General features: G+C 48.2%; 1 protein-coding gene across 2 annotated transcripts in view; it reads right to left on the bottom strand.

The window, feature by feature from the left end:
* Positions 1-4,647: 4,647 nt before the first annotated feature.
* The window catches only part of slo (calcium-activated potassium channel slo), a 172,042-nt gene continuing 153,240 nt past the window's right edge, over positions 4,648-23,449 (bottom strand). The window contains exons 19-27 of one of the 2 annotated variants that reach the window (XM_084589656.1): positions 20,501-20,590; positions 15,884-16,052; positions 13,477-13,701; positions 13,152-13,335; positions 11,641-11,742; positions 11,394-11,524; positions 10,754-10,948; positions 9,275-9,442; positions 4,648-8,548 (exon numbers count right to left, since the gene is read on the bottom strand). In XM_084589656.1, coding sequence (XP_084445782.1) covers positions 8,468-8,548; positions 9,275-9,442; positions 10,754-10,948; positions 11,394-11,524; positions 11,641-11,742; positions 13,152-13,335; positions 13,477-13,701; positions 15,884-16,052; positions 20,501-20,590 — 1,345 coding nt within the window. In that variant the 3' untranslated portion in view covers positions 4,648-8,467. The remainder of the gene's footprint in view (positions 8,549-9,274; positions 9,443-10,753; positions 10,949-11,393; positions 11,525-11,640; positions 11,743-13,151; positions 13,336-13,476; positions 13,702-15,883; positions 16,053-20,500; positions 20,591-23,449) is intronic. The other variant, XM_084589655.1, reaches the window with a different exon arrangement.

A 23,449-nucleotide genomic window follows, 5' to 3' on the forward strand; every position in this document is an offset into this window, starting at 1 on the left:
TTACTCTAGCGGAAAACTGCGCAACGCAGAACGTTTTTCGCGCGCCGCTTTCCGCAGTAGCCGGATTTTCTCCCGCACGCCGCCTTGTTCGCCGTTCACCAGATGGGAATAGCCAATCGAAGCCGACCGTGTCGTCAGTCCACTGCGTGGGGCAGTCAATGGTTATTTCGCTGCAAAAACACGAGACTGGTGTCACATGAAGCTATTGCCTCCCTGTTCTGCTTTTAACGTCATCTTTCAGCGCATCTTCTCTGCATTCCATGACAGACGCAGCGGAAAAATGCGCGCAGTATGAGCCTCATTCTGAGGAGCTGCAAGAAGGCGCCGAAACGTAATGGTTTAGGCTACAGAGAGCTAAAGTGAAACAAGTAAAAAGCTTCTTCGGAGACCCTTTCTGTACTGGTTGCAGAATAAAACCGTTGGCATAGTTTGAGACGCTTATTTCAAGCTAATTGCAGTTTTAAAGCGCGTGTGTGACATCTCCAATCTAACGGCTCACGCGTAACTATTTCTTGCTACTCAATTCTCTGAACACTGGACCGACAGATAGTATCAAAAGAGAACACGACATGAGCCCCGATAAACTCCTACTCCACATCTCTACTGAAAACACTCATTGCACCTGTGCATTCGTTGTTTGCGCACCTGGGAGATATTCGTGAGTGTCTGTTCAAGAGCCCGTGTTGTAGCCACTTCTGTACCAGACATTCTGTCGAACAAAACGCGCAGTCTGTCATGTATTCCGGCTTTTAAGGGCATAAAATAACGTCGGGGAATAAATTATTGCTTGAAAATGTTTGGGAAATGTATGATAGTTTGTGTGGTGCATCAATGCTCTGCCTGAAACTAACCAAGCTCTAAACTGCTATACAGTCATCTGCGAGTCCTATACTTGGGCCTTGAAGCAAACTTTTCTCGCTCTCAGCGAACTGGCACGCTTCTGTATCGCTATAAGACTCAGCTCCAAATTCTCTGAACTCGCCGCCATTGCGGAAAATGTCCAGTACCTGACGGGAGAAAGTCTGCCGTCGCATAACTTTGTACGGTTTCCTGTGAACAAAGTTACATGCAAATGAAAAAAAAAAAAGAAAAAAGAAGTAGACTACACAATGATGGTGCAACGCACTTCCAACACCTGGTTTTCTACTTACCAGTGCGAGATCTGTCAACAGTGAATTGGTTCTTTTTTTCTTTTTGAAAAGCGCGACGTCCGACGAAATCAAGCAGCCTGGATGCCAGTGCACTTCCACCCTACCACTGCAGAGGAGTCCACAAACAGAGCCTCTGCTCCTGCGCAGTGTGGTGGCACGGCCGGTACGCTCACTAAACGCAAGCTCTCAATGATATCGTCAGCTACGCCATTATTTGCTGGTGCGAACTACAGCTGTATGAAAGTAAAGATGCATGACGTTTGGCTTTTTACGTGCGATTACTTTCGCGTTAGATGCTTTCGGCACAGCTGTAGCGAACGTCAAGTTCGCAGGAAGAAGTTTTGTTTCCCGTTAACCCCGTGCCGCTTCTCGAGTTGCGTGCCCCATTTGAGTGACTTGACTCACCAGGCCCGGTGTTGCGGATTGTGCATATCGTGCAAAGCAGTACACGGCACGCCTGGTGCGACAGTGACTACAACACGACACACACACACCAGCACAGACATCACAGCTGCAAGCCACGGTGCCCCATCAAGCCTGGGACCAGCTCCTCTCAAGACGCGCTGCAGCGTCGATGCGCCCTAACCTAGTGGAGGGCAACAAGGCGGGGAAACGCGCCCTCCTGAATCTAGTGCTAGAGTTTGAGGTCCTCGAGTTTTACTGCGCAGCTTTTTTCAAAACGTCTTTCGCGCGAAATGGGGGTAGGACCTTTCTTCTCGCTGTCGCCAGAGCAAAAAAGTTTACAGGGTCGTCACGAGCGAATCGCCCGGCTCATTGAACGCAACTAGCTCAGGATTTCAAAGCGGGACGTACGACACCGATCATATATAGTATGGATGATGCAGACAGGCGGCTTGCATAACACCGCGTCCACACCTGCAGCTACACTTGGCGCAGGGGCACTTTAGACAGGAGCAAATATTTGTCTCTGCTAAGCTAATCTGCCTTTACTCGGCGCTGAGTGACTCCAATGAGGGTCTAGCATTGGCGCACATCTATGAGAACAGTAGATTCCTTCTCTTCAACACTTATTTTTGGACGGCCACCGGGAGTTTTCTTTCTTTTGTTTGTTTTTCTCGCGTGGCTGCAACTGGGTATCCTAAGCGCCATTTTAATTATTCTTGATGAACGGAAACAGATGTCACATATAGAAAGTAACTGCGAAAGCCGAGGTGCATGCATTACTAGCTTGGGCTCCTCTACCTACTCAAATGGCTCCGGCCTGGGAGTTGCTTACTAGGGGTGGCATACTAGGCTGCTGGCCTTTTCGCCACGTTTAGCTTTCTCAGTGTTCTTCTACTGTAACTATGTCACAGCCCCTTATCACCGTGTGGGGAGGAAAAGTGCGCATTAAAGTTTTTAAAGATTAGTCTCCAAAAACGTCGTAACCATGCGAGCTCCTTTAGCGCAAACGGCTGCGCAAGCAAGCCACTAGGCCCCAAACAAACAAACAAAAACATTTTTCTACTCCCGCCGAAAAGCAGGCGAAAGTCAAGCTGAGCTGGTGCGAAATTGTTACCTAGCGTGGAGAAAATGGAGCGCCTCGGAATCTAATTGAATAGAGCTGCAAGACGAGAGAAAGAAAGTGGTTTGCCCGAATGAAGGAAAGGGGCTCCTTTAATAACTTCAAGGTGCGTCATCTAGAGCGGTCGGTGCTAAGAGGGAGGAGGAAAGCGAGGACTGCACTTGTGAAAGAAGCTGCGGCACACGCGTGAGACAGCAGCTGAAACTGTCAGAAAGCGCAGTGGGCGGAAAAGTGAAATTACGTCTCAGGGACCCGAACCGCGGCAAGCTGCCGGCACAGGATGTACCGGTATTCGCCTCGACAGAGTCGCGCATCGCTCGCGCACACGCGGCGGGAAGTGCCGGTCCAGGTGTGAAGCAAGCTCTAATCTGTTGCTTCCAACAAAGGCACACAGACACGCACAGAAATAAAGCATAATGCTGTACAATCATGCAAAATGACGACGGTAAACCAACATTTATTGCAAGTACAACTTAAGACAAGTACAGTGAAGGAGCAACAAAAACGGCATGAGGCTGCAAGTGTACTATGAAAGTACATCCAATGCAAGAGAGAGAGAGATAGATAGATAGAGAGAGAGAGACGCAGACAGCACATGAAAGGAAAGATGCAGAGTGATAGAGTGTGAAAGAATAATCACAGGAAAGACGTTGCTATCGCATGTGTATTTTATAGGAAGAAGAAGAAACAAAAGAACGAAAATAGTGGCGGAGGACACCAAGAAAGATGTGTGGTGAAGTGTAAGTGGCAGACATGAGGCTGAGCAAATTTGAGTTCATTGCGTGCACAACGTGTTCTTCACCTGACTGGGCCGGTGTCTTTTAATGTGCGAGGCTGACTTAAGTTCCCAATTGCTGGTGTTGAGGACTCAAGTCAAACCTGTGTGGTATGGGCTTTAACGCAGTGAGAGAGAGGGGAAAACTCAAACAAATGCACAACACACCAACTAGTGCACAAACATGGGAAAAAAACTTCCTTTCATGTTTGTGCGCTTATCACATGCACCGTCAATGCAGCATCGCACAGTGGACTACGATGTAACGGTGGCTCTGTGACGCACTCCTCACGCTACCTGCGCGCCGCCGATAGGAAAATTTGTTTTTAACCAGTGGACCTCTTTGGTGCTATGGTTACACCTGGGCTCGGCGGCACGAAGTGATGGAAGGCTTTGGGCCAATTTGCACAACTTTGGATTTGTTGTCTTGACCGATGGGTTCGAATTGGATAGCTCAGCTTACTGCCGGGCTATGAAGTAGCGCCCTGTTTCTGCTCCTGCGCGGGATCTTGTTTGGTGGTGCTGGGCAGAAGCAGAACCAGGGTGGCTCGAGCGCTGTGAAATCTCTCTCCTCATTTTCCTCCTGATCTCGTTAAAAAATATAAAGGAAAATCATGGAAGAAAGGTCCCAATGTCGTGACAGGTTATAAATACATGAAAATGCGTTTGCTGCCCAGTCAGGTGAAGACAGCTTATGTGCTTCGCATCTCAAAGAGGGGCGCATGTCTGCTACTTACACGCGAAAAAGAAAATAACGAGAGAGAATCTTCGAAGGAAAGGGAGAGATTTCACAACAAAGGATTTCCACGTTTTTTTTTTTTTTTTTTGTTGTTGTCTTTGTTTTTCAGTTTTTCGAGTGCGTCACAGTCACAAAGCAGTTTTTCAGGCCACCGTTTTCGGTGTGCATATGTACACTTTTGGGGGCAGCAGGTCTGCAGCAGCGAACGAAGGCTACACGGAGCGGGCCCCGGGTAGAACGGGTTAACGAGAAAGACTACGCAGACCCGCTGACGAGGTGAGAGAGATAGAGATAGAGAGAGAGAGAGAGAGAGAGAGAGCAATGGGAAACATTCACACCAACACGCCACAACTCGTCTAAACGAAGGCGAGGCAGCATGCTACAGCCGCAGCGGCACACAACAGGCAAACAATCAACGAACAACGAAAAAAAAAAAAAGGATTGTGACTCACAAACATTTAAATGCAGATGTTTATTATGCTCGTGGGAGAAACATTTACAAGATGAGTAATCGAGCTAACATTTTGGGCCTTGCAGTTTTAGGGGGAGAAAAATTTAAGCGGGCACTATTTGTCGGGCTCTGAAAAAGCATCGGCAAAGTGAAAATCCTCCTGCCAAAAAAAAATATGTATATGTATAACGAACTGAATTAAGTACTCCCGACCACATTTTTACCAGCCGCTCCGCCCCGCCGCCTACACGCCTGTGCGGAGCGCGCCGGCACGGAAGCCGGAACGCTGGCAACCAAACGAAATGCTTCTATGGTAGTCTGCGCACGGTGCCTGCTGCCAGTCAGCAGGCACGCACCATTGGTGGTCTCTGTCGCTGCACTTGGTAGCCGCAATAATCGATGCCCAGTAATTATTAGCCAGACGACAGCCCTCAGTATTATACAACGCGTTCGCGCATGTGCCCTGCGCGACAGCAACGATGATTTCACAGACTAACGTGTTGTTCGTGACCGCAACAATAGAAGCGTTCAAGAAAGAACAATCGACGGTTGGCTAGCGACCGGAAAACGCGTGGACACCGCCATGACAAGTAAGCTCGGTGGAGGTACACTCGATACCCGCGGGTCTGCCTTCATCTACGCTCACCCGCTGCAAGCTCCACGTTACAAATGCGGCGTCAAGTCAGTGTACAGCTATAGCACGACAGCAGCGTACGCCTATACGGTACACACGGGTACCTTGCCGACCGTTCATCAAAAATCTCAACCGTTTGTTTTTCCTGGCTCACGATATCGGTGCAGTCGCTACACAAATCGAATTCCAGAGCGACCGAAACATTATTATTATTTTTTTTTTTTTTTTTTTTTTTTTTGCTTAGATGGTCTACGGAACCGGCAAAGCGTCGACGAGAATCTGTTCGAGGACATTCGCTGCCTCTCTCGTGCACAGCGCGGCTCTAGCTCTCTGTACACTGCCGGGCTGTTTTTTTTTTCTTTGCTTTGTTTTTCTTGCCCTCAAAAGAAGCCAGCGTGGCGTGTGCATAACTACCGTGAGTCTTGAGTGCCCGTGCTTGCGCAAGTGCGTAGTCCGTTGCAGCTGAGTCTCTATTTAGAGTGGCTACAGCGGTGAGTCCACATGCTACGAAATAGAGCGATGGCCACACATCCATACCATTGCCCGACACGGAGCTCGCGCCTTTTAAATACATCCCGGAACAAACTTCAAGTGCTGGCCAAATTCGACCCCCACGTTTGTGGGCCATACGGTGAATATTCGTTGATCTGCCGGCGTGGAGAACCTCTCAGCCACAGAAGAAACGTGATACTAGAATGCAATTGGCATCCGCCACCCTAACTGGATAACGCCCGCAGAGCCCCCTAAGAAGGAGCGTGTTACCTGTATCCAAACTTTTCCTACTTCCCTCAACCCTTACCTAATAAAGAGCTAACATTCAATGAACGAATAACGTCCGATGTCTCGCTTGTTTTTTCGCTTTTTTTTTTAATCGATGTCGTATCGTCATTTTTAACGTAAGTGTTTAAACGCTGGCGCACTTGACGTTCCAAACTCGTTGCGTCACAGCAGATAACGGCAAAGCAACGCTGCACTGAAAGCAAACACACGACAGGCAATCACGTAGGAAAATTTCTCGAAACAAGTGAAATGCGAGTGGTAGTAGGTCGACAGTTCCTATTTTTAGCTTACATGCAGCAGCAGATAGGCCACCAACGCCGAGTGCACATACATGAAAACAAACAAACAAAGGTAGTAACAACAAAGGACCACTGGCTCTGTATCCGCAAGCAAATTTCCGCAAAATTAGCCAACAATGAGCATGCACACGCATGTGAAATAGGTTAGCCCAAGTAGTGGAAGAAGAAAAAAATAATAAACAAGAGAATCATAATGACGGCAGCTTTAACACAGCGCGAAAATGACACAAAGCACACAAATTAAATATATGTATAGATATATGTATATATATATATATATATGTATATATGTATAGAGAGAGTGAGAGAGAAAGCGACCCTTATCTGCTCAAGATTTCAACACACTGTCAACGAGAGAAGCTCCTCCCTCGTGTCACAAACGTTCCGAACGGCTCGCGCTGGGGCGTCCACGCGACAGGGTGCGAGAGCCCCTCGTGTGTAATGAGAATAAAAAAGAGTTGCAACATAGTTCGTTCAATGAAAAATCACAACATGCATGGATTGTCTAGTGTCTGTGTTTACCTCGAGAGACAATTCTCTTTCTCAGCGCTGCGCTTTGCAGTGCCCTACGCAGCTACGCGCGGCGGGAAACGATGTGCGCCTCAAGCGTTCCCCGGTACGCCTCTCACAGCAACGGCGGTCGTCAGCAGGCGGAAGTAATGGAGACAGCCCAGCCAAAAGCTCGGCGTGACAAGTCAGCGGATTTTTTTTTCGTTTTTCTTCTCAGCGTACAGGCTTTTATTTTCAAGCGGAAATGCAGATCATCCGTACGCAGCATATATATTACCCAAATCGAGACGCGACGGCCGTGGCGGTGGCCAGCGAAGCCGTGCATTGACAGGGGAGCCGGCGGCGAGTATCTGCGCTTGTTGTACATTCAGTTGGTCGTCGTTGGCCGCAGGAGGTGGGGAGGAGGGAGTGGGGGCCTTGCTGAGTGGAGCACTGCGTGCTAACTACACGTGATCTCGTCAGTGTGACCTTGAGCTAAGATTGATGCGAAAACGAAAAGGTCGAAAAATGTAAGGCTCCATGGAGAAGAACAGACCACATTCACCGAGTACGCCCCACGCAAACCAGGCGCTGTCGTGCTTATGTACACTTCTATACACAAAGAAAAGGTATGTTACACAGTGTTAAGCTTTCTTCATCATAGTGTTCGGCGTTTAACTTGCTCACTTTACAACACTACTGTACACCACGTGCTTCCGCTTGGAAACGATGCAACTAAACAGATTTTCAACAATCTTTGACTCGTACATAAAATATGAACCCTTTCGTACAAAGAGCGCGACGCCACGGTCGCATTCAGGACGTATGTCAAATGTACAAGCTTCAAACACAAAAAAGAAACACTTGTATTGCAGCAGAGAGTCGAAAGGAAAGAGACATGCAGAGTGAAACGAGACGTCCGTCTGGTTTCATTGGCGCTGCGAGAGCAGCGTTGCACTTTGCACGTTTTCAGGCAATACCAATGCATTCGTTAACCGTGTAGCGACCTCAACAGACGACCCTTGTGTTTTTCCTCCTGTGTGTGTGCGTGAGTGTGTGCGCGTTGCCTGGCATCGCCAACGATGGGGGCGACACCGCATGCTTCCTGAACCGGCGAATTGCCCCTAGAAGATACTTTGAAGATACCTGTCTCCTTGTGCTGCTGGCGACGACTGACAAGGAAGCAGAGGGCTTTGCATGTCATCGTGTAAGGTCCTTTGTTTCTGGTACTGTCGGCCCTTCTCCGAGCGCTGCCCGAAGGGCCTCATCCACAGGGCTAGTCCACTGCCTAGGATTTTCGTTGTTCCAAAGTCGACACCTCGAAATAAAGGAACAGAAACAACCCACAGTGTAATGCCAAACTAAGCTACAAGGCCACTTCTGTATGTCGTCCGGGGTCTCAATGGGAAAAAAAGAAAAGCCCCCAGTTCAGAAGCCTCTGCAGCGACTTTGCAGTGGATCTAGGATATGTGAGTGGCATTCGCTGTCGTGTGCAGTTTCGGTGTACGGTGTCGTCGGATTCTGTTTGTCCCATCTGCGTCCACGAGGCAAGCAGCAGGGTGGAGTGTTGTCTGTTTTAGATGAAGGAATAAGGCCCGTCAGTCAAAGCGCTACACAGCAGGAGTCAAGAGTTGTCGTCCTTTGGCTCCTCGGCCCTGTTGGGCTTGTACTCGAGTCCGGGGTCGAACTGCAGCAGGACGAACACCTGCAAGAGAAATTACGCTTCTTGGTGCACTTCACTCCCAGCTCCAGAGTATCGTTTTGCCCCTGCTCTCAACGAGCCATTAGACCCGGATTTAAGCTACTTTTTGTTATTTTTTTTTCTACTAACTAGCGGCTTCTCACCGCGTCACCCTCACGCAGAGGCTGTGCTGGCATGTTCACCTTTCCCCTTAATCTGCAGTGGAACGATGTTTGGATTTCCACAATTGTTTCTAACGCATTCAAAATTGAAATTTTACAAAAACGTTCAATTCGAAATTTCGTAAAAACCTGTCCTAAACCGTTTTGTCGTTTCGGAGCGAAGAGTGCCCTTCCGGATAGACGCCATTAGGTACATGGTGGCCAGGTTTCTACGGGCGCCAGTAGATATTCGTATTAACAATTGCCGGCGCTGACCCTTGCGTTGGAAATATCGTTAGACAAAGCACGAGAAATGCAGCGAATAAAACGGGCGTTAGGCGAACGCCACGAATCGATGACAAGCAACAGAACGCCATCAGGACAGTCTCATTGTAATCGCGGGGCGAACAAAGCGAGGCCAGAGGGCTGCCGCGGCCAGTCAAGGGCAGTTAAATGAAAACACTCCTTGCGAGGAGGTAGCGTGTAGTTTCTCATGGAAAATTTCCTCTACATGCGCAAGACACGCCGTCAAATTTCCTGGGCAGCGAGAGCCCTCCGGCCAGTGGCGGAGAGAAAGGGGCATACTCACCATGTCCGTCGGCAGCAGGGTGAAGTCTGCCGGCGGGTTGGTGATGACATACCGTTTCGAGGACGCCTCGCCTGAGGAGCTCGTATCTCGAAACCTGTACAGGCCCACGCAGAGCATGCCGTAGCTCCGAAGGGCTGCCACGAAGAGGTCGCCATACTTGCCACCCTCCTGCAGCCCAGACGTCAGAGCTGTAGGCGCAGCCAGTTCATGCACGCAACCCAGCTACAGTGAATACGCAGACGGCGTAGCTTCGAGAGAATTCCACCTGCCCTGCCATCGCGCGCATATGGATGTATGCCAAAAGTGCAAGCGAGGCAGTACACTGCCGTACCAATTTGAGACACGCATTCTCCATCACCTGACCAATTTTTTTGGTTTGATTTGGTTTGCGGGGTTTAACGTCCCAAAGCGACTCGAGCTATAAGAGACGCCGTAAAATTTCGACCATCTGGTGTTGTTTAACGTGCATTGATATCGCACAGCACACGGGTGCCTTGCTTTTCGCTTCCATTGAAAAAGCGGCGTGGGCCTTGGGCACAGCAGTCGAGCGCCCTAATCAGTGGGGTGTGTCATCATTAGTGCGCTCCAAATGGAAAGCAGCCGCTAAGTTAAACCCCACTAACGAAAACAAAAAGCAAAATAGAAAAGACTCCTGGTGAAACTACAACGAAGAAGGATTGTGGTCTCAGTGTTACCTGCCGTTGGAACATGAGCTTATATTACCTTCGGCTCTTAATCAGCTGCAAATCGCGCACACAAGCAAGCAAGACGTGGTGCGAATCAACCGCACTCGTACGTGAGCATTAAAAGTTTGGGCGCGCTATCTGTTGGCTCGGAACAGAGGCGCGCACTCGTAGGCACAGTATGCCTGCTCAATTTCGCCAAGTCATTCACCAAGTTTTCCTGGGATGAACCCTTTATGAACAGATCTCAACAACAGAAAACCTAGCACATGGTTCACCACGTTTTTCTGAAGAAAAACAAAAAGGCGGCGAAGTGTCTACAGCACGCACATCGTATCTGTATCGACCGTCATAAAATGCAGATCACGCGTTTGAAAAAAAAAAAAAAAAAAAAAAAGAAGGATTGCGAAGAGTTATGAAGACGTTTACTCAGTAACGTGTGGCACTGAGCATAAAGACAGCTTTTCTGAACATGGCCTAACATGACCTCCTGCTTCATACACATCATGACTTGCTGCGGACCGCGCCAAATGGATTCAGCCGCAAATAAGGTCTTACAGGGATCGGTTGCCGCCAGCCTGCAGGACCTTTGTTTCGCTAACTGGCTCAAGAAATGGGGCTGGATACGCGGCTATAGACTAGGTATTTCTATCGGCGAGAACGGTGCGAAAGCAGTGACTAAATGAAAATCTCCACAGCGCAAATAATACGGTCAACTGCGCCTGATTCGTACGCCCAAAGCCACAAAGGGCTTAGCGGCAGCCGCTAACCGCCCAGTGGAGACGGCGGCACTCACCCCAAACTGAGCCAGGGGTCCATCGTAGAGGGAGATTTGCCCAACTCTGCACCGGTCCCTGTTGGCCAGGGACTCCGGCGTACTGTAGCCTCCGCGGAGGCCCGCTCCCTCGGCCAGGATCAACTCCAGCTCAGGGGTTGCGCCACCCGTAATCAGTGATCGGATCAACGTCAGTGCGTTCGCGTTGAAGTATGTCTGTCGCAGAGGGCAAAAAGGAGAAACAGGGCGAAAACCATCGTGAACACTCTTCCGGAAGCATTCGTGCGCAGATACACAGTCTTTGTTTGCTTGGCTCGGAGGTGGCACACACTCAGCGGTTAGCATTACAAAGCAGATGCTGCATAAGAAGTTCGGAGGGCATGAAACCATCTCTTTCCTCCTCATTGTGGAGTATAAAAGGCTTGCACACGTTATTTATGACACTGACGTTTCAGGCAATTGCAATTTGAGTAATATTATTCCACAGCCTCATTACAAATTGCAGCTTTACGTTTTGCGCTCACTGGCCTCATTCCGACAAACTTTTACGGCGGATGAGCTATATGCATTACAAGGGGCCGCAAGAATTCTGGGCGAGAGACGGTTACTACTCAGTTCCTATCAGACTGAGGGCTGTTAATGATGGGGGAATAATACTCACAGTGCTCATTAACGAGTCGAGCACGCTAACAGCAAAAGCGGTACCGCAGGCAAAGGGTTGCGTTAGGTAGAGCTCTGTGTCTGGATCATCATCGTCGTCCTGGTCCAGAAACTGTACATTTGTGTCATTCACTGCATAAAGGAGGAAGAGCGAGGCATGTAGCAGACAGTGGACGACTTGGAAAGGGACAAGGAGAAGTAAACGATAAGCTGGTAGCAAAACGCCATACTGGCTGTGCTTAACTTACCGAGCTCGGTGATTAGAGGCACATTGGCACCATACACAGAGCCTCGTCGTTGCATCACAATGGGACTACCCAGTGGGGAGAATCCCTCAGCACCATTGGGATCTAGGAGTGGAAAAAAAATTCAGCACATACACTTAGGACCGCCTATGTGTACAAAGGCGGAAGCATGGTTCGTGCGATGCCCTGCCGCGACTCCAGCTCCCCCCGCTTCCTCCCGTGGCGCGCGCCATGACGCGACCGGTAAGAAGCGCAATGCCCTCTGCACGATTTCTGCTTCTGTGATGCCGCAAGCAGCGCTATGTAACGTGGTGGGGTGAAGTTATTAATGACCACAATTGGAGGTATATATGTCGTCGGTTCGAATCCCTACGGCAAACTAGCCTCCATCTTCACTAGCAGATGCATGCAAAATGGGAAGCGAAATGGTATGACGCTACCCAGAACGCTGTCCGAAAGAGGGTTGAGCCATAATTTTGATACGAACGAGTGGAAATCTGGCGCCACGCGGATGTCCGTTAGTGATGCCGCACGAGCAAATGACACGCCAGAGGCAACATGGAGGAGGGATCCTGGCACAGGAATCTGTCGTGCATGCCGCCGTACCACTCGCCGCTTCGGTGGCTCGACAACGGCTGTTGCGACGCCATCTTCAGGGGTACCATCGAGTTATGACAACAACGCCGACAAAAAGATTTTCGCTTAATGAGGCTAGTAACGCTGCCGTCTTAAAGATAGACTGCTGATATGTCAGGCGCCTTAATTTCAGGGATTCTATATGTAAATTTTACTTGGTGTCTATACCAACTATACAAACTATAACCATCTATACCAACTACTGCGTCACGTCGTGGCGTTACACTGCAATGAGATCCGTTGTGGCTATGTTGACTGACACGGCCTGCCTCTCTGAGCACTCCTCAGTACACAAGAGCGTTTTTAGGCGGGCTTCGTTGCAGAAGCCCGTCCGAAAACGAATCCAGCCATTTCGCACCGCTTAGTGGTTTCTGCATTCGACTTGGAGAGTCGACCGGATAAAGTGCAGCTCAGTACATCACAGCTACGCAACGATAAATCATACGGTTCCATTATAGATTATTGTTCCTTCTTGCATATCTTTGAGAGGCTGGTGCGTAGTCATTGCCCGTGCAGAAATCTAGGCTCTCGTGCATAGCACGTTTCGTTCATTTTTAATCTGCCTTTATCTATTCCTACGTCAAAATTTCCAACTTTGTGAACAACCCATACCTCGCGAGTTTGGCTTGCTAGGATGTTCAGTCAGTGTCACAGCAAATTATAATTCGCACCATTAGCTTCACAAGAGCGGACAAAACCGAAGTTAAGGAGGGCGAGGATATGATTTATTCCAAGCTATTTTTTATCGTGCACGGAAACCGGAACATGTGTGGGCCTCAAATAGTGCCCTTGGCTTTGCAAAGCCTGCAGCAGCACATTTAGCAAAATCGTGCCGGTGAAACAAAGGGAGAAATACTAAGTGGAGATCAACAACTTACTGTGAGTAAGGACACCTATGGTATCATCAAAGGTCATAGCCTTGATGTTGAGCGAGGCTAGGATAGCCTCCTTGTCAGCCAGCGTGGGATCATCGCTGCTGGGGATCTTTGCAGATAATATCACACACATGTCGCAAAGGTTGATGTTCACCGCTCGCAAGTCCGCTCGACTCAAGGGGGAGCCCTGCAAAGTAGTAAATCGAACTGCTTTCAAGTGGAGAAAATACTATTTTCGCATGCTGAACACGGTATAATTCTAAGATCGTAGGAAAAAAAGAAAAGAAACAAGGCATCAAGCAACGCTGTAAAATAGAAGTCAACGTACGTTAAGGACAGATATTTTCGGCAGGTTCTGAAGCATCTTCCACTCCCTCCTCAGGTAGTCCACATTGCCGACAATGACAACATGCTTGAGTTCGTGGTAGTGAAAGTTGCTGGCACGAAGTGGCATTACTAAGTTACGCAACCCTATTAGTGGAGAATCGGGATCAGCAAACAAACACACAACCACATGGCCGTTGAGCACAGTCATTGCCGCCTGATTTCGATCCTGAAAACAAAAGAAAAAGATGTACAAAACACATCAGTGCCGGGCATAACCATACCTAATGAAAGCAATACCACTCGATATCTGAAGTGCACATTAAGCCGCACATGACCCGGGGCAGAAAGCTACGGTGTTGATTTTAACGGGTGGGCATGCCGCATCGTGCGAAGAGTCGCCTCCATCAGGAACGAGACATCTGACGCCTTCACACTGTCGGCACTCATCAAAAGAAGGCAAACAGCCGAGCTGCTACATCTTCTCCGATCACGCAGGATACACCCCCACCTCCCCAGCAGACTGAAAAATTTCGAGAGCACCATGGAATATACACTGCAGAAATGCGAAAAGCCCAAGTGTTGCTGTTGCACACGGTGCATCACGTTTGCTCTCATTATCAAATAAATGTACTGTCATTATCATTGCTAATGTTATCATTGTCATTATTACTAACTGCAGCATCATTGTCATCGCTAGTATCAATCTCATGGTAGACAAGGAGAATTGTGACGTGCATTTCACGATCCCGGGCGTGGCGCAGTTGGTCAAAGCGCTTGGTTGGGGATCCAAGGGATGGATGTTCGATTCCCGGTGGAGACAGGATTTTTATTTATCTGTGACTTCACCAACAGCTTTAGGGCGATCTAACGAACACTGACGACAGTATGAGCCATTAAAGGCTTTCGACTTAATATACTGACCGACCGCGATCACCGACCTCGCTTGGCGAATAGGTGCATCGCATGAAACACGCAAACACTATTGAACGTGTGAAGTATGCGCTTAAGATGGCTAACACAGCAACAGGTATTGCTGCTACGCGGCAATTAGACGCCTCTTGCTCACTGAGCACGCGCGTCAAGCCCATCGTAAAAGCGAAACACAGATAAGAATAGTACCGGAAGGGAAATGACGATGACAAGTGAGTCGCGTGGTTTGCACTTTACTGCGCACTGACCTCACCTATACAGCTCGCCCAACTGCCAACCAGGGCCGGCTTGCACGATAAAGTCCGAGCTAAGTCCAGACTTAAAGGGTGTCTTTAGAAAGACCAAGCTTATTTAAGACGGCTCGAGTTCCGAACGTCGAACGCTTCGGGTTCATGTTCACCAGAGTGGCTTCCCAGAACGGCCTCAGCAACCACTTGGGGCATTTTTCCTCGTAACACAATCTTAAGCCGCAAAAAGCAATGGCACGGATTTTACACAACGCAAAATTGACGGAACGTGTACATCTTACAGCAGGGACAGTGCCAGCGCATCCCTGTATTTCCCTAATTTCTCTACTTAGACACCTGGCGTCCTTGTGTCCTAACCAAGACAGCACTAGAGTCGTAATCATACAAGCGACTTATTCAAGTCAGGACTGAAGCCCAGTCTTGACTCCAGTCTTAAGCGGCCATGCTAGTAGCCTATTCTTTAGACTCCAGTTAAGTCTGGACTTAGCTAAGACAGTCTTAAGATCGTTTGTGCAAGCGGGCCCAGGTTGCACAGACACCGCCGCAAAACCTTTACAAGTGATGTTATTACCTGCAAGCCTCTTGCTGGCCAGTCTAAAATGGCCCAACAACCTTGTCTGCATGTTTGCTGTGCCTTTGAAGAATGACACATTGTACCGACGAGGTAGATTGACCACACATGTAAGCGACGAAAATGCCGCTTATTTACTTCTTCCTGAGTTGGGGCACAACTTATTTCTAATTTGCCATGTGCAGCAGATAATTCTTTATTTTCCCTTTTCTTACACACTTCGTTTTTGCTGGCTTAGTGAACTGTTCGCTGTGTTCTTTGCTACAATATGCATTATGCGCTTAAGCATTTATGAAAGTCGCGTTTTTCTTTCCTCTGTCCCGAACGTAAAAGCTCGAGGTTCCTGCCTGTACAGTGCAGACCCTCCCAGTGACTATTTCCCATTGAGATTGCAGTGCTCAAATGTAAATAAATGATTATGCTGGGCAATTCAGGCACGTACGCTGTCAACGCGCGATGTGATGACCTTTACCTCTCTTTCTGCGTAGACGAGAAAAAAAAAAATAGGCGGGCAGTATGTGACCGCGTGAAATGCATGTCGATGGGCACCCAGAAGGCGCAAATGAAAAACGAAACAGCCTTGCAACCACTCCAAAGGGTATTCCTAGGCAAACTAGGCGCGCTGCGTGGTAGGAGAAAGAACAGGGGAGATGTCCCACCAGTATGCAGTCCTCGATGGGGCGCGCCGAGCACCAGTGGAACATTCCAGTGGAGTCGTACTTCATCTCGGTCTTCTCGAAATCTTTCGCCTGATCGTCAGACAAGCCCACTGGAAAGGGCTTCTCGTTCTGCGAGTTCCCGGTGCCATTGGTTCCCCGGCTCGTGGGCCTGCGTAGTGGGAGAGAGGGGGAGACGGCGCCCGGGCGAGGGGGCCGCTGCAGACAGCTCGCGAGCGCGGGCGCGCTACCCCGGAGGGGAAAGAGAGGCGCTCACTTGCCCACAGCAACAAGACATTTAGAGTACGCCTTAGTGCCTACCGTCTCCGCATTTCTTTACGAGACAGCTGAGGCACGAAGTGCATCCAAACGAAACGAGCAATGCACACGTCTGAAACGCATCTCCGCAGTTGTTTAGTATAAGGGTCATCAATAACAATCCTACCAAAGCATACGCCGGCGAAACAAAGACAAGAAGCAGGCTTCTTAACAATAAAGGTATTCGCAACAACAGGGAGCAATTGACGAGAAGAGGCAAAGAGGAAGAAGGAAATACGAACGCAACTGAAGAAGAAAAGAGAGGCGAGGTAGCTTGCGTAAGGAATGCACCCTCCTTAGTAACTACACTCACACATACGAGCATGCGAACAACTGATAAGTAGCCACAGCGAACGCGGTAACAAACTGGGATGTCTATGTAGAGCTACAGGCGTGCAGCCGCTGCAACAGGGCTCGCTTACATTACACACTAGGACAAGAAACGCTCCTTTTAGGACGCAACGTCGGATGCAATCAAAAATGACTAGTATAAATGGTCAGTTACTTTTTGTGCGCATCGTATGGTTCGCAGGAATAACATTTCCCTGGTAGAACGCGACAAGCCGAAGAAATATTTTTACTTTTCAAACTCGAACAGGAAGGCAGAATGTTTTTAGTGTGTGCGTATGTGTTGCCAAGATGACCGAAGGTAACTCCGCATCACTGCTAACGAGGCACTCTTTTTTGGCGGGCTTGGGAGTGCAATTATCACCAGTTGACACTAAATATTTCCCATTCAGTTTGGCGGGTACAGATGTCGACTGAAAAACACGCCAACAAATGTTGCTGCTAGGTTATACGGCAAATTAGGTCGCCTGGAACCCATATAAGGTCCAAGGTAAAAAATAATGTCGGTTGATGGGAGGAGAAATACACGCTGTTGAGAAAAATACATTCATTATTACAGCACAAGGACGGCACAGAACAAAAGGAGGACACAACAGCGCTGCTGTGTCCTCCTCTTGTTCTGTGCCGTCCAATTGCGCTGTAATAATGAATGTATGTAACCAACTCGCCTAAAATGTTGTATTATGAGAAAAATAAAATCTGTTGTCCTGTTAAGAAATAACGCATGTCTACAATTCTCAATATGCCGTATAAGGAAGACTTACGTAAAAGTAATGGCAATATGCATGTAGATCGAATTCTCGCTATGCCGAATGTCTTCAGCGTATCAACGACATTTTAACTGCTTGTAGAAGATCGTCTCACTTTGATCGAACTAACTCTGACACAAATATATTAGTCACTGTGAGATTATCACGCTTTCACGATCGCTCACCACACGCCTAAAATGAAAATGCTTGTTAGCATTAAAAAAAAAAAAAAAACATTTTCTTCTTTTATCAAGCCTTCTACACAATATAAGTAGCGGAGAGTGCCCATAAGTGAAATGATTTTACACGATGACTAGCGAAATCTGTCACTGAGTGCACTAGTGTTCTGCAGGCCTGAGATAACAACGTGATCCTGAAATTTTAAGGAAGGGCAGCTTTGTTACCTGCACTCCTTGTTCAATGTTTATGTACTTCAGGTAATCAGAAATATCTCTGTCAATCGAATTCCAGAAAGTTTTTTAATACTCAGAAGCTGGAGACTGCGACGTGAAGAACAAGGGACATCTCTAAGTTCTGTATAAAGTCTGCTTCTAACTCATCCTCTGATCTTTTTAACACAGAAGAACGCACCCCGCAATACGGCGGAAACCGAATTGCTTTGCAAGCTGGCGGGTGTCAGCTCTTACGTCACACGAGATACTGACCAGTGGTGGAGGATCAAGATAACACCTGCTCATTCAATGTAGCAGCTGTTAAGTTCGATTTTTTTTTATTCGCTGGAAGAATGATCCATCCTATGCAATCAAAGAAATAATTGAAAGCTCATAACTGTTACATTTTGAATTTCTGCGTCTATAAGAGACAAGAAACTCTTCCAGCAGAAATCTGAATACAAATAATGCAAATTATGATGCTTCAGGTGCTTCGTCCTACAGAAGCTGCAACAAAACAGCAACGCGATGCTTGTTCGCTCGGAAGGCTACACACTCATACTTGATGCACCTAATTAGCAGCTTATGACTGAGAGAACCCTAGCTGCTCCCAGCCATGGTCTCCATAATGTTGAGCCAGGAGTAACCATTGACTGTCGTGTTTTTCGGCGGTACCATTCTGACCTTTGCCTCACTAACCAGAAATCTCGCGCACTCGGCGCAGAAGAGACACTAGCTCAAATTTACAGTTACTTTCCTAAGTAACCGGGAAAGAGGAAAAATAATGTGCAAAGAAGAAAAATATGTTATTGCGCCACTATTCCCCCAGTGTCAATGCTGTTGTATTTGCTGTCTTCTTGTCACGATACGTGGCCTGCAATTTTCGGCTGGCGCCTTCTCGACTGCTATACGCGCGTTGAAAAGGATGCCATTTCCCGACATCAGAAGCAGTGTGTATATGCTCGCCATAACAACAAGAACTCTTCCAGAGAAGCGCGGCACCCTGACTGCCAGCGGCGCGTTGCATGCAATTGACACGGCAGACAACTGGTTAGTATTTGGCTATCTGTGTCGTTCTCGAGGATCTTTCGTAGTAGTGTCGTACACTGGATCGCAAGAACAATTTCAGCGCTTTCATGCAAATCATGGTACATCCCTTGATAAAGTGCAATCTGTAATGACTAGCTGCTAGTAACTACTGCACAGTAAAAAGTGACAATCGGTTTTGTATCGGGGGCACATGTCTATCCCAACGTCCAGCGCAGACAATTTGCAGCAAATGCACACACATGGATACAACGAAATTGCAATTCGCTGTTGCTGCTGCTACTGCTGGTGGTGGTGGTGGCAAGTGGGTGTCCAGTTTGGTGTTCCACGCCGCATTTACGATGTAAGTTAAGGAGCAAGGTTTAACGATGCAATGTAGGTAACGCAGCGTATTGATGACATGATTTTCTGCGCGGTACCGATAGACCAAGGCTGCTTCGTTGGGCATGTACACTAGCTGCTCCTATATGCTAGCGTACAGAAAGACTGGATTAAGACGACATTAAAAGGCTTTATTAGTAGCGTGGAGATTCTGCCACGCCATGACGCCGAGCTAACAACTGATAGCAGCTCGTACGAAGCGTACCTGTTGAACTTCTCGTAGCATCATATTCGAACGAAACAGAAGCGTTATGGTAATCTCACATTCAGCCTCCGAAGCATTATCTAGACTTCTGCTGGAATAAAGCACCGATCAGTAGCTGCGAACAACGTAGAAATTGCGCGGTATAATTAAGAGTTTATGGTTTCCTAGCATTCGGGCATAGAAGGCCACTAGGTTTTAACGTAAGTGGCAAAGATGTATCCTAATGAAAGTGTAGCACTGCCATGTCTTGTTTTGTGTCGTATGTGGTGCAATACGTTGCACATTTGTGTTTTGACCTGCCTTCGTAAGCGAGACGGTGAGCACAGGCGGCGATGCAGGGTTAAGCGTTTGCTTTTCTGAGCAGGGCATGCAAAGGTGGTAGCACATGCAGCATGGAGTAAATATCCTCCCTTACGAACGCCATATGCTTGTCAGCTTTTAAAATGTGACGCCAAGATCTCTCCCGCTGCTACAATGATATATATAAAAAAAAGCAGTCTTAGTTTCTTTTTTTCTTTTTTACTTCGCACGCCTTTATGGTAGCAGCAGCGCTCGCAGATCGGCACAACATCCTTTTCTTTTCTTTTTTTTTTTTTAGCAACGGGGAAAAAACCTTTCGGTGCCCAAAAAGGTGGACATTAGCAGCGGGACGCTAGAAGAGCAAACAACGGTGGTACATGATTGCCTTTTTCTTCAAAAGAATGCTTTCTGGCGGCCTAGAAAATCAAGAAACTTCTCGAGATCTACAGTGAGGCCCGTCACAAAACCTTCTTAGGTCAGACTGTGTCTGGGGAAAAAAATAACTAGTATAACGCCAGAATATTCAGCCAGGAAATAGCCGAGCACGATAAGAAAAAACAGTCGCGCTTTATAAAACTGCAAAGCAACACCCCTTGAGAAGCTATGTTTTCGCTGGGCGTCTGCCGTGAGCGCGAGTGTGGAGACCATAGCGTGGAGAGACTGCGTAAAGGCATTCGTACAAACAACAGGCCATGGCGGCTCAAGTAGCATTCACAGCGTGAGCGACATGCGTGCGCCGCGACCTGCACAGTGCACGTACAAGAAAGAAAAAAGAGCCAGAGAAATAAAAAACAGCCACCGAAAAGGCAGGAGGAGAAATAGGCAGTCAAACGAAGGAAAGAGAGAGAGAGAGAGAGAAAGTGAGAAAAGGAAAGCATACATGAGCTTTTTGACCTCATAGGCAAGGTGTAAGCCAGCAAACATGTCGGGCGCAGCCGTCCGCGTGACGTGGGAAGTGTCAGAGACAGGACTGCAAAGAGAGAGGGGAACATACACAAAAATCTGCTGTGAGGTGGCCGCGAGTGCATCCGCGTGGCTGCTGCTACACACACACACACAGTGCGAGTGAGTGAGTGTACAACGCCCCGCGCTCAGTCACCCACCGGCCGCGATGAGAGAAAAACAGTGCACCCCGGTGAGGAAGAAAAAAACAAATGAACAAAGAGAAACAAAGCGAGCGAAGGCTTCCTCGCGTCTCGATGCGCCATCTCACACACACGCAAGTGACAGTGAGAGTGAACGAGTGAGTGAGTGAGTGATCGTGTGTGAAGACGACGCTCGTGCTCAGAGGGTGCGCAAGTTCGAGAAAGGATGCGGCAGAAACGGGAAAAGAACGAATGTTCAAAGAGTGTTCGAGAAAAGCTGATGCTGCCCTCGCTGCCGTTGCCGCTGCGGTGATTCGGAGACGGGCCTGCTTCAAGGCGAGCAAGATCGCCCAGTTCGTCTCAGTACCTTTTCTGCTCGTCTTTGCGTCGGGAAAGAAACACGCCTGGAAGGTACTCATGAAATATAGAGATAAATAGAAATGTACTGGCGGATGAGAAAAACGGAACCACCTGCATAGCATCTACATACTCTCCCGATGGGCGCACCCGCTTTCTGATAAACACTTTTTCTTTTTGTTTAGCGGAATTAACGGAGCCATGATCCTCGATAATTAAGTGATACATGCCTCGCAGAATAATATTATAGCGCACATTTGGCATTAATAGCCCCCTCCTCAAAGCTGCAACGCTTTCACTCCGATATATTATTCACAAGACTACCACCCGAGTTGCTTGATGTTCATTCATGACGCACTCGTAGAAAAATGAGAAGCCACCAGAGCCACTGCGCTGCGGGGGGCACGCAGCCTCGTGCCTCTAACCTATTGGTGCTAGGAATCGTCTAATTAGCCATTTATCTGGCTCATCGTGTAATCAGAAGCGCGTAAGCGTGGCCCAGTTCTCCCGGTACGCACCCTGCCATCGCGTACGCACAATTTTCTAAGACGCCGCAGCGCAGTGAGAAGTGTAATGAAAAAAGTGTCAGGAGATCGCGGTTAGCGCCAACGTGGCGCACGAGTGCGCTGTTCACAAAGCCGTATACACCTGGAAGACATCTGAGAAGTAGATTCCAATGCCCAGTGGCCATAATTTATCTCGAATGGAACGGGACCCTCAACTGACTACGCGAAATAAAAGCCCTCTGCAGCGAAACAGGACGTGTGGTAAGACACGTTTTTACCCGACAACGTTAAAGGCCTCGTCCTGCAGACGGCGTTGGAAGCGAAAATTCACGGGTGGTGGTTGGTAGGTGACGTGGCCGGGCACTGCTCGGTTGTGCGACGTCACGAAGCCACATGGCATCGAGTTGAGATGGGAATCAAGCCACCGGTACCTTTGGATAACACCTCTGGGCCACGTTCGCAGGGCTCGGTTAAAGCGGGCTTATGTCGGGTGCTCTGGCACATAATAGCATACGACTGTACGTTGATGAGTATTGTTAGATAACTGAGAGCAAAATTTAATGGTTTCACAGTGAAACGAGTAGCAAAGCGCTTGTACGCGCACGAGACTCCGCAAGGGAAGCCGCAGACGGGAGCCATTCACGTTGCCGCGTCATGCTCTTTAGAGGCGCAGCTTGAGAGCTTTTACCCTTAGTGATATGCGTAGCTTTGTAGCAGTGAGTGATCACAATGTAAAGGGATGGATATCTGCGTTAATTACTCTTATCGTTATGCATGCTCCGCGTACACTGTGAATCGCTATACCCCTCAAATTACCGTTACTTACCTTCTGCGCGCAAGCTGCACTATAGGCAAGAATGCAGAAACAGCGTTAGGCCTTAACAGTGTTTGCCATAGAGACAAAGAGGGTACTTTTGGCCCTGGTCAACGAAACTTGCTGACTCCCTCAACAAGGAGAGAAGCACCGTGAATTGAGAGTAGTACGTCTCTACGTCTATCATAACGACACAGCATTAAGCGCGATACTCGACAAGTTTGGCAGCTCATTGAACAGCGACTCCCTTTCTTCTCTTCCTCAGATCAGCGCTCCTTGATCGCTACACGCTTAAGTCGCAGATGAGGTGCACAAAACGCTTAACATATTCAAACACCAAGAAACGGCAGACCGGGGCAAAGGTTCCTTCCTGCATGGCTCCCTGAAGCTGTTACTGCGACTCAGTTCGGCATCTAACTTGGACGCAACATCCAAATGATTGTCATTATGAGCGTCTGGGCAGCGAGAAAGTGAAACTTATACCACAAAAGGTTATGCCCGTCTCGCTTATCTCGTCGTTGTTTCAGGCAACAGTAATGACACCCAGAGCTTGTCAGGTCATGCTTTCCAGCTCGATTTAGGTGTAGGATACGACTGAAGGCATCGCTTCAAAGAGCTCAGATTTATTTTTCTTAAGAACCGCGGACGCACAGCGTCGGATATCTTCAGTATAACAGCCTGAAATGGTGGTTTCCTGGCCTGCTATGGTAGCGGCACCAATTATCCTTGTTCGCGGTCACGGCTTGGTGACCCTGTAGCATTTCATGCTCAAGCGCAAACATAACTGAGCCTCCACTACGGCTCTGCGTTGATTAACCTATGCAGAGTAAGTGACACAGAAACGAAGGAGTATTCCACTTACAGTAGCATAAGGCGGGTTTAGCCTAGCTATATCACATTTGCTCCCTTAATCGCCATTTTCTGGGAAAGTTTCGGCGCAGTATTTCTTACAACACTTTCAGCAAACTAGTTAGGCCCAACATCGCACATGATATCGAAACGAGTGATCATGTGCGTCACTGAAGGAGCAGTGAGAAGAAGAAAAAAAAAAAATAACAAGATAATAT

The sequence above is a fragment of the Amblyomma maculatum genome, chromosome 1 (genome assembly GCF_055883805.1).
Source record: "Amblyomma maculatum isolate TAMU_Amacu chromosome 1, ASM5588380v1, whole genome shotgun sequence".
Lineage (NCBI taxonomy): Eukaryota > Metazoa > Arthropoda > Arachnida > Ixodida > Ixodidae > Amblyomma > Amblyomma maculatum.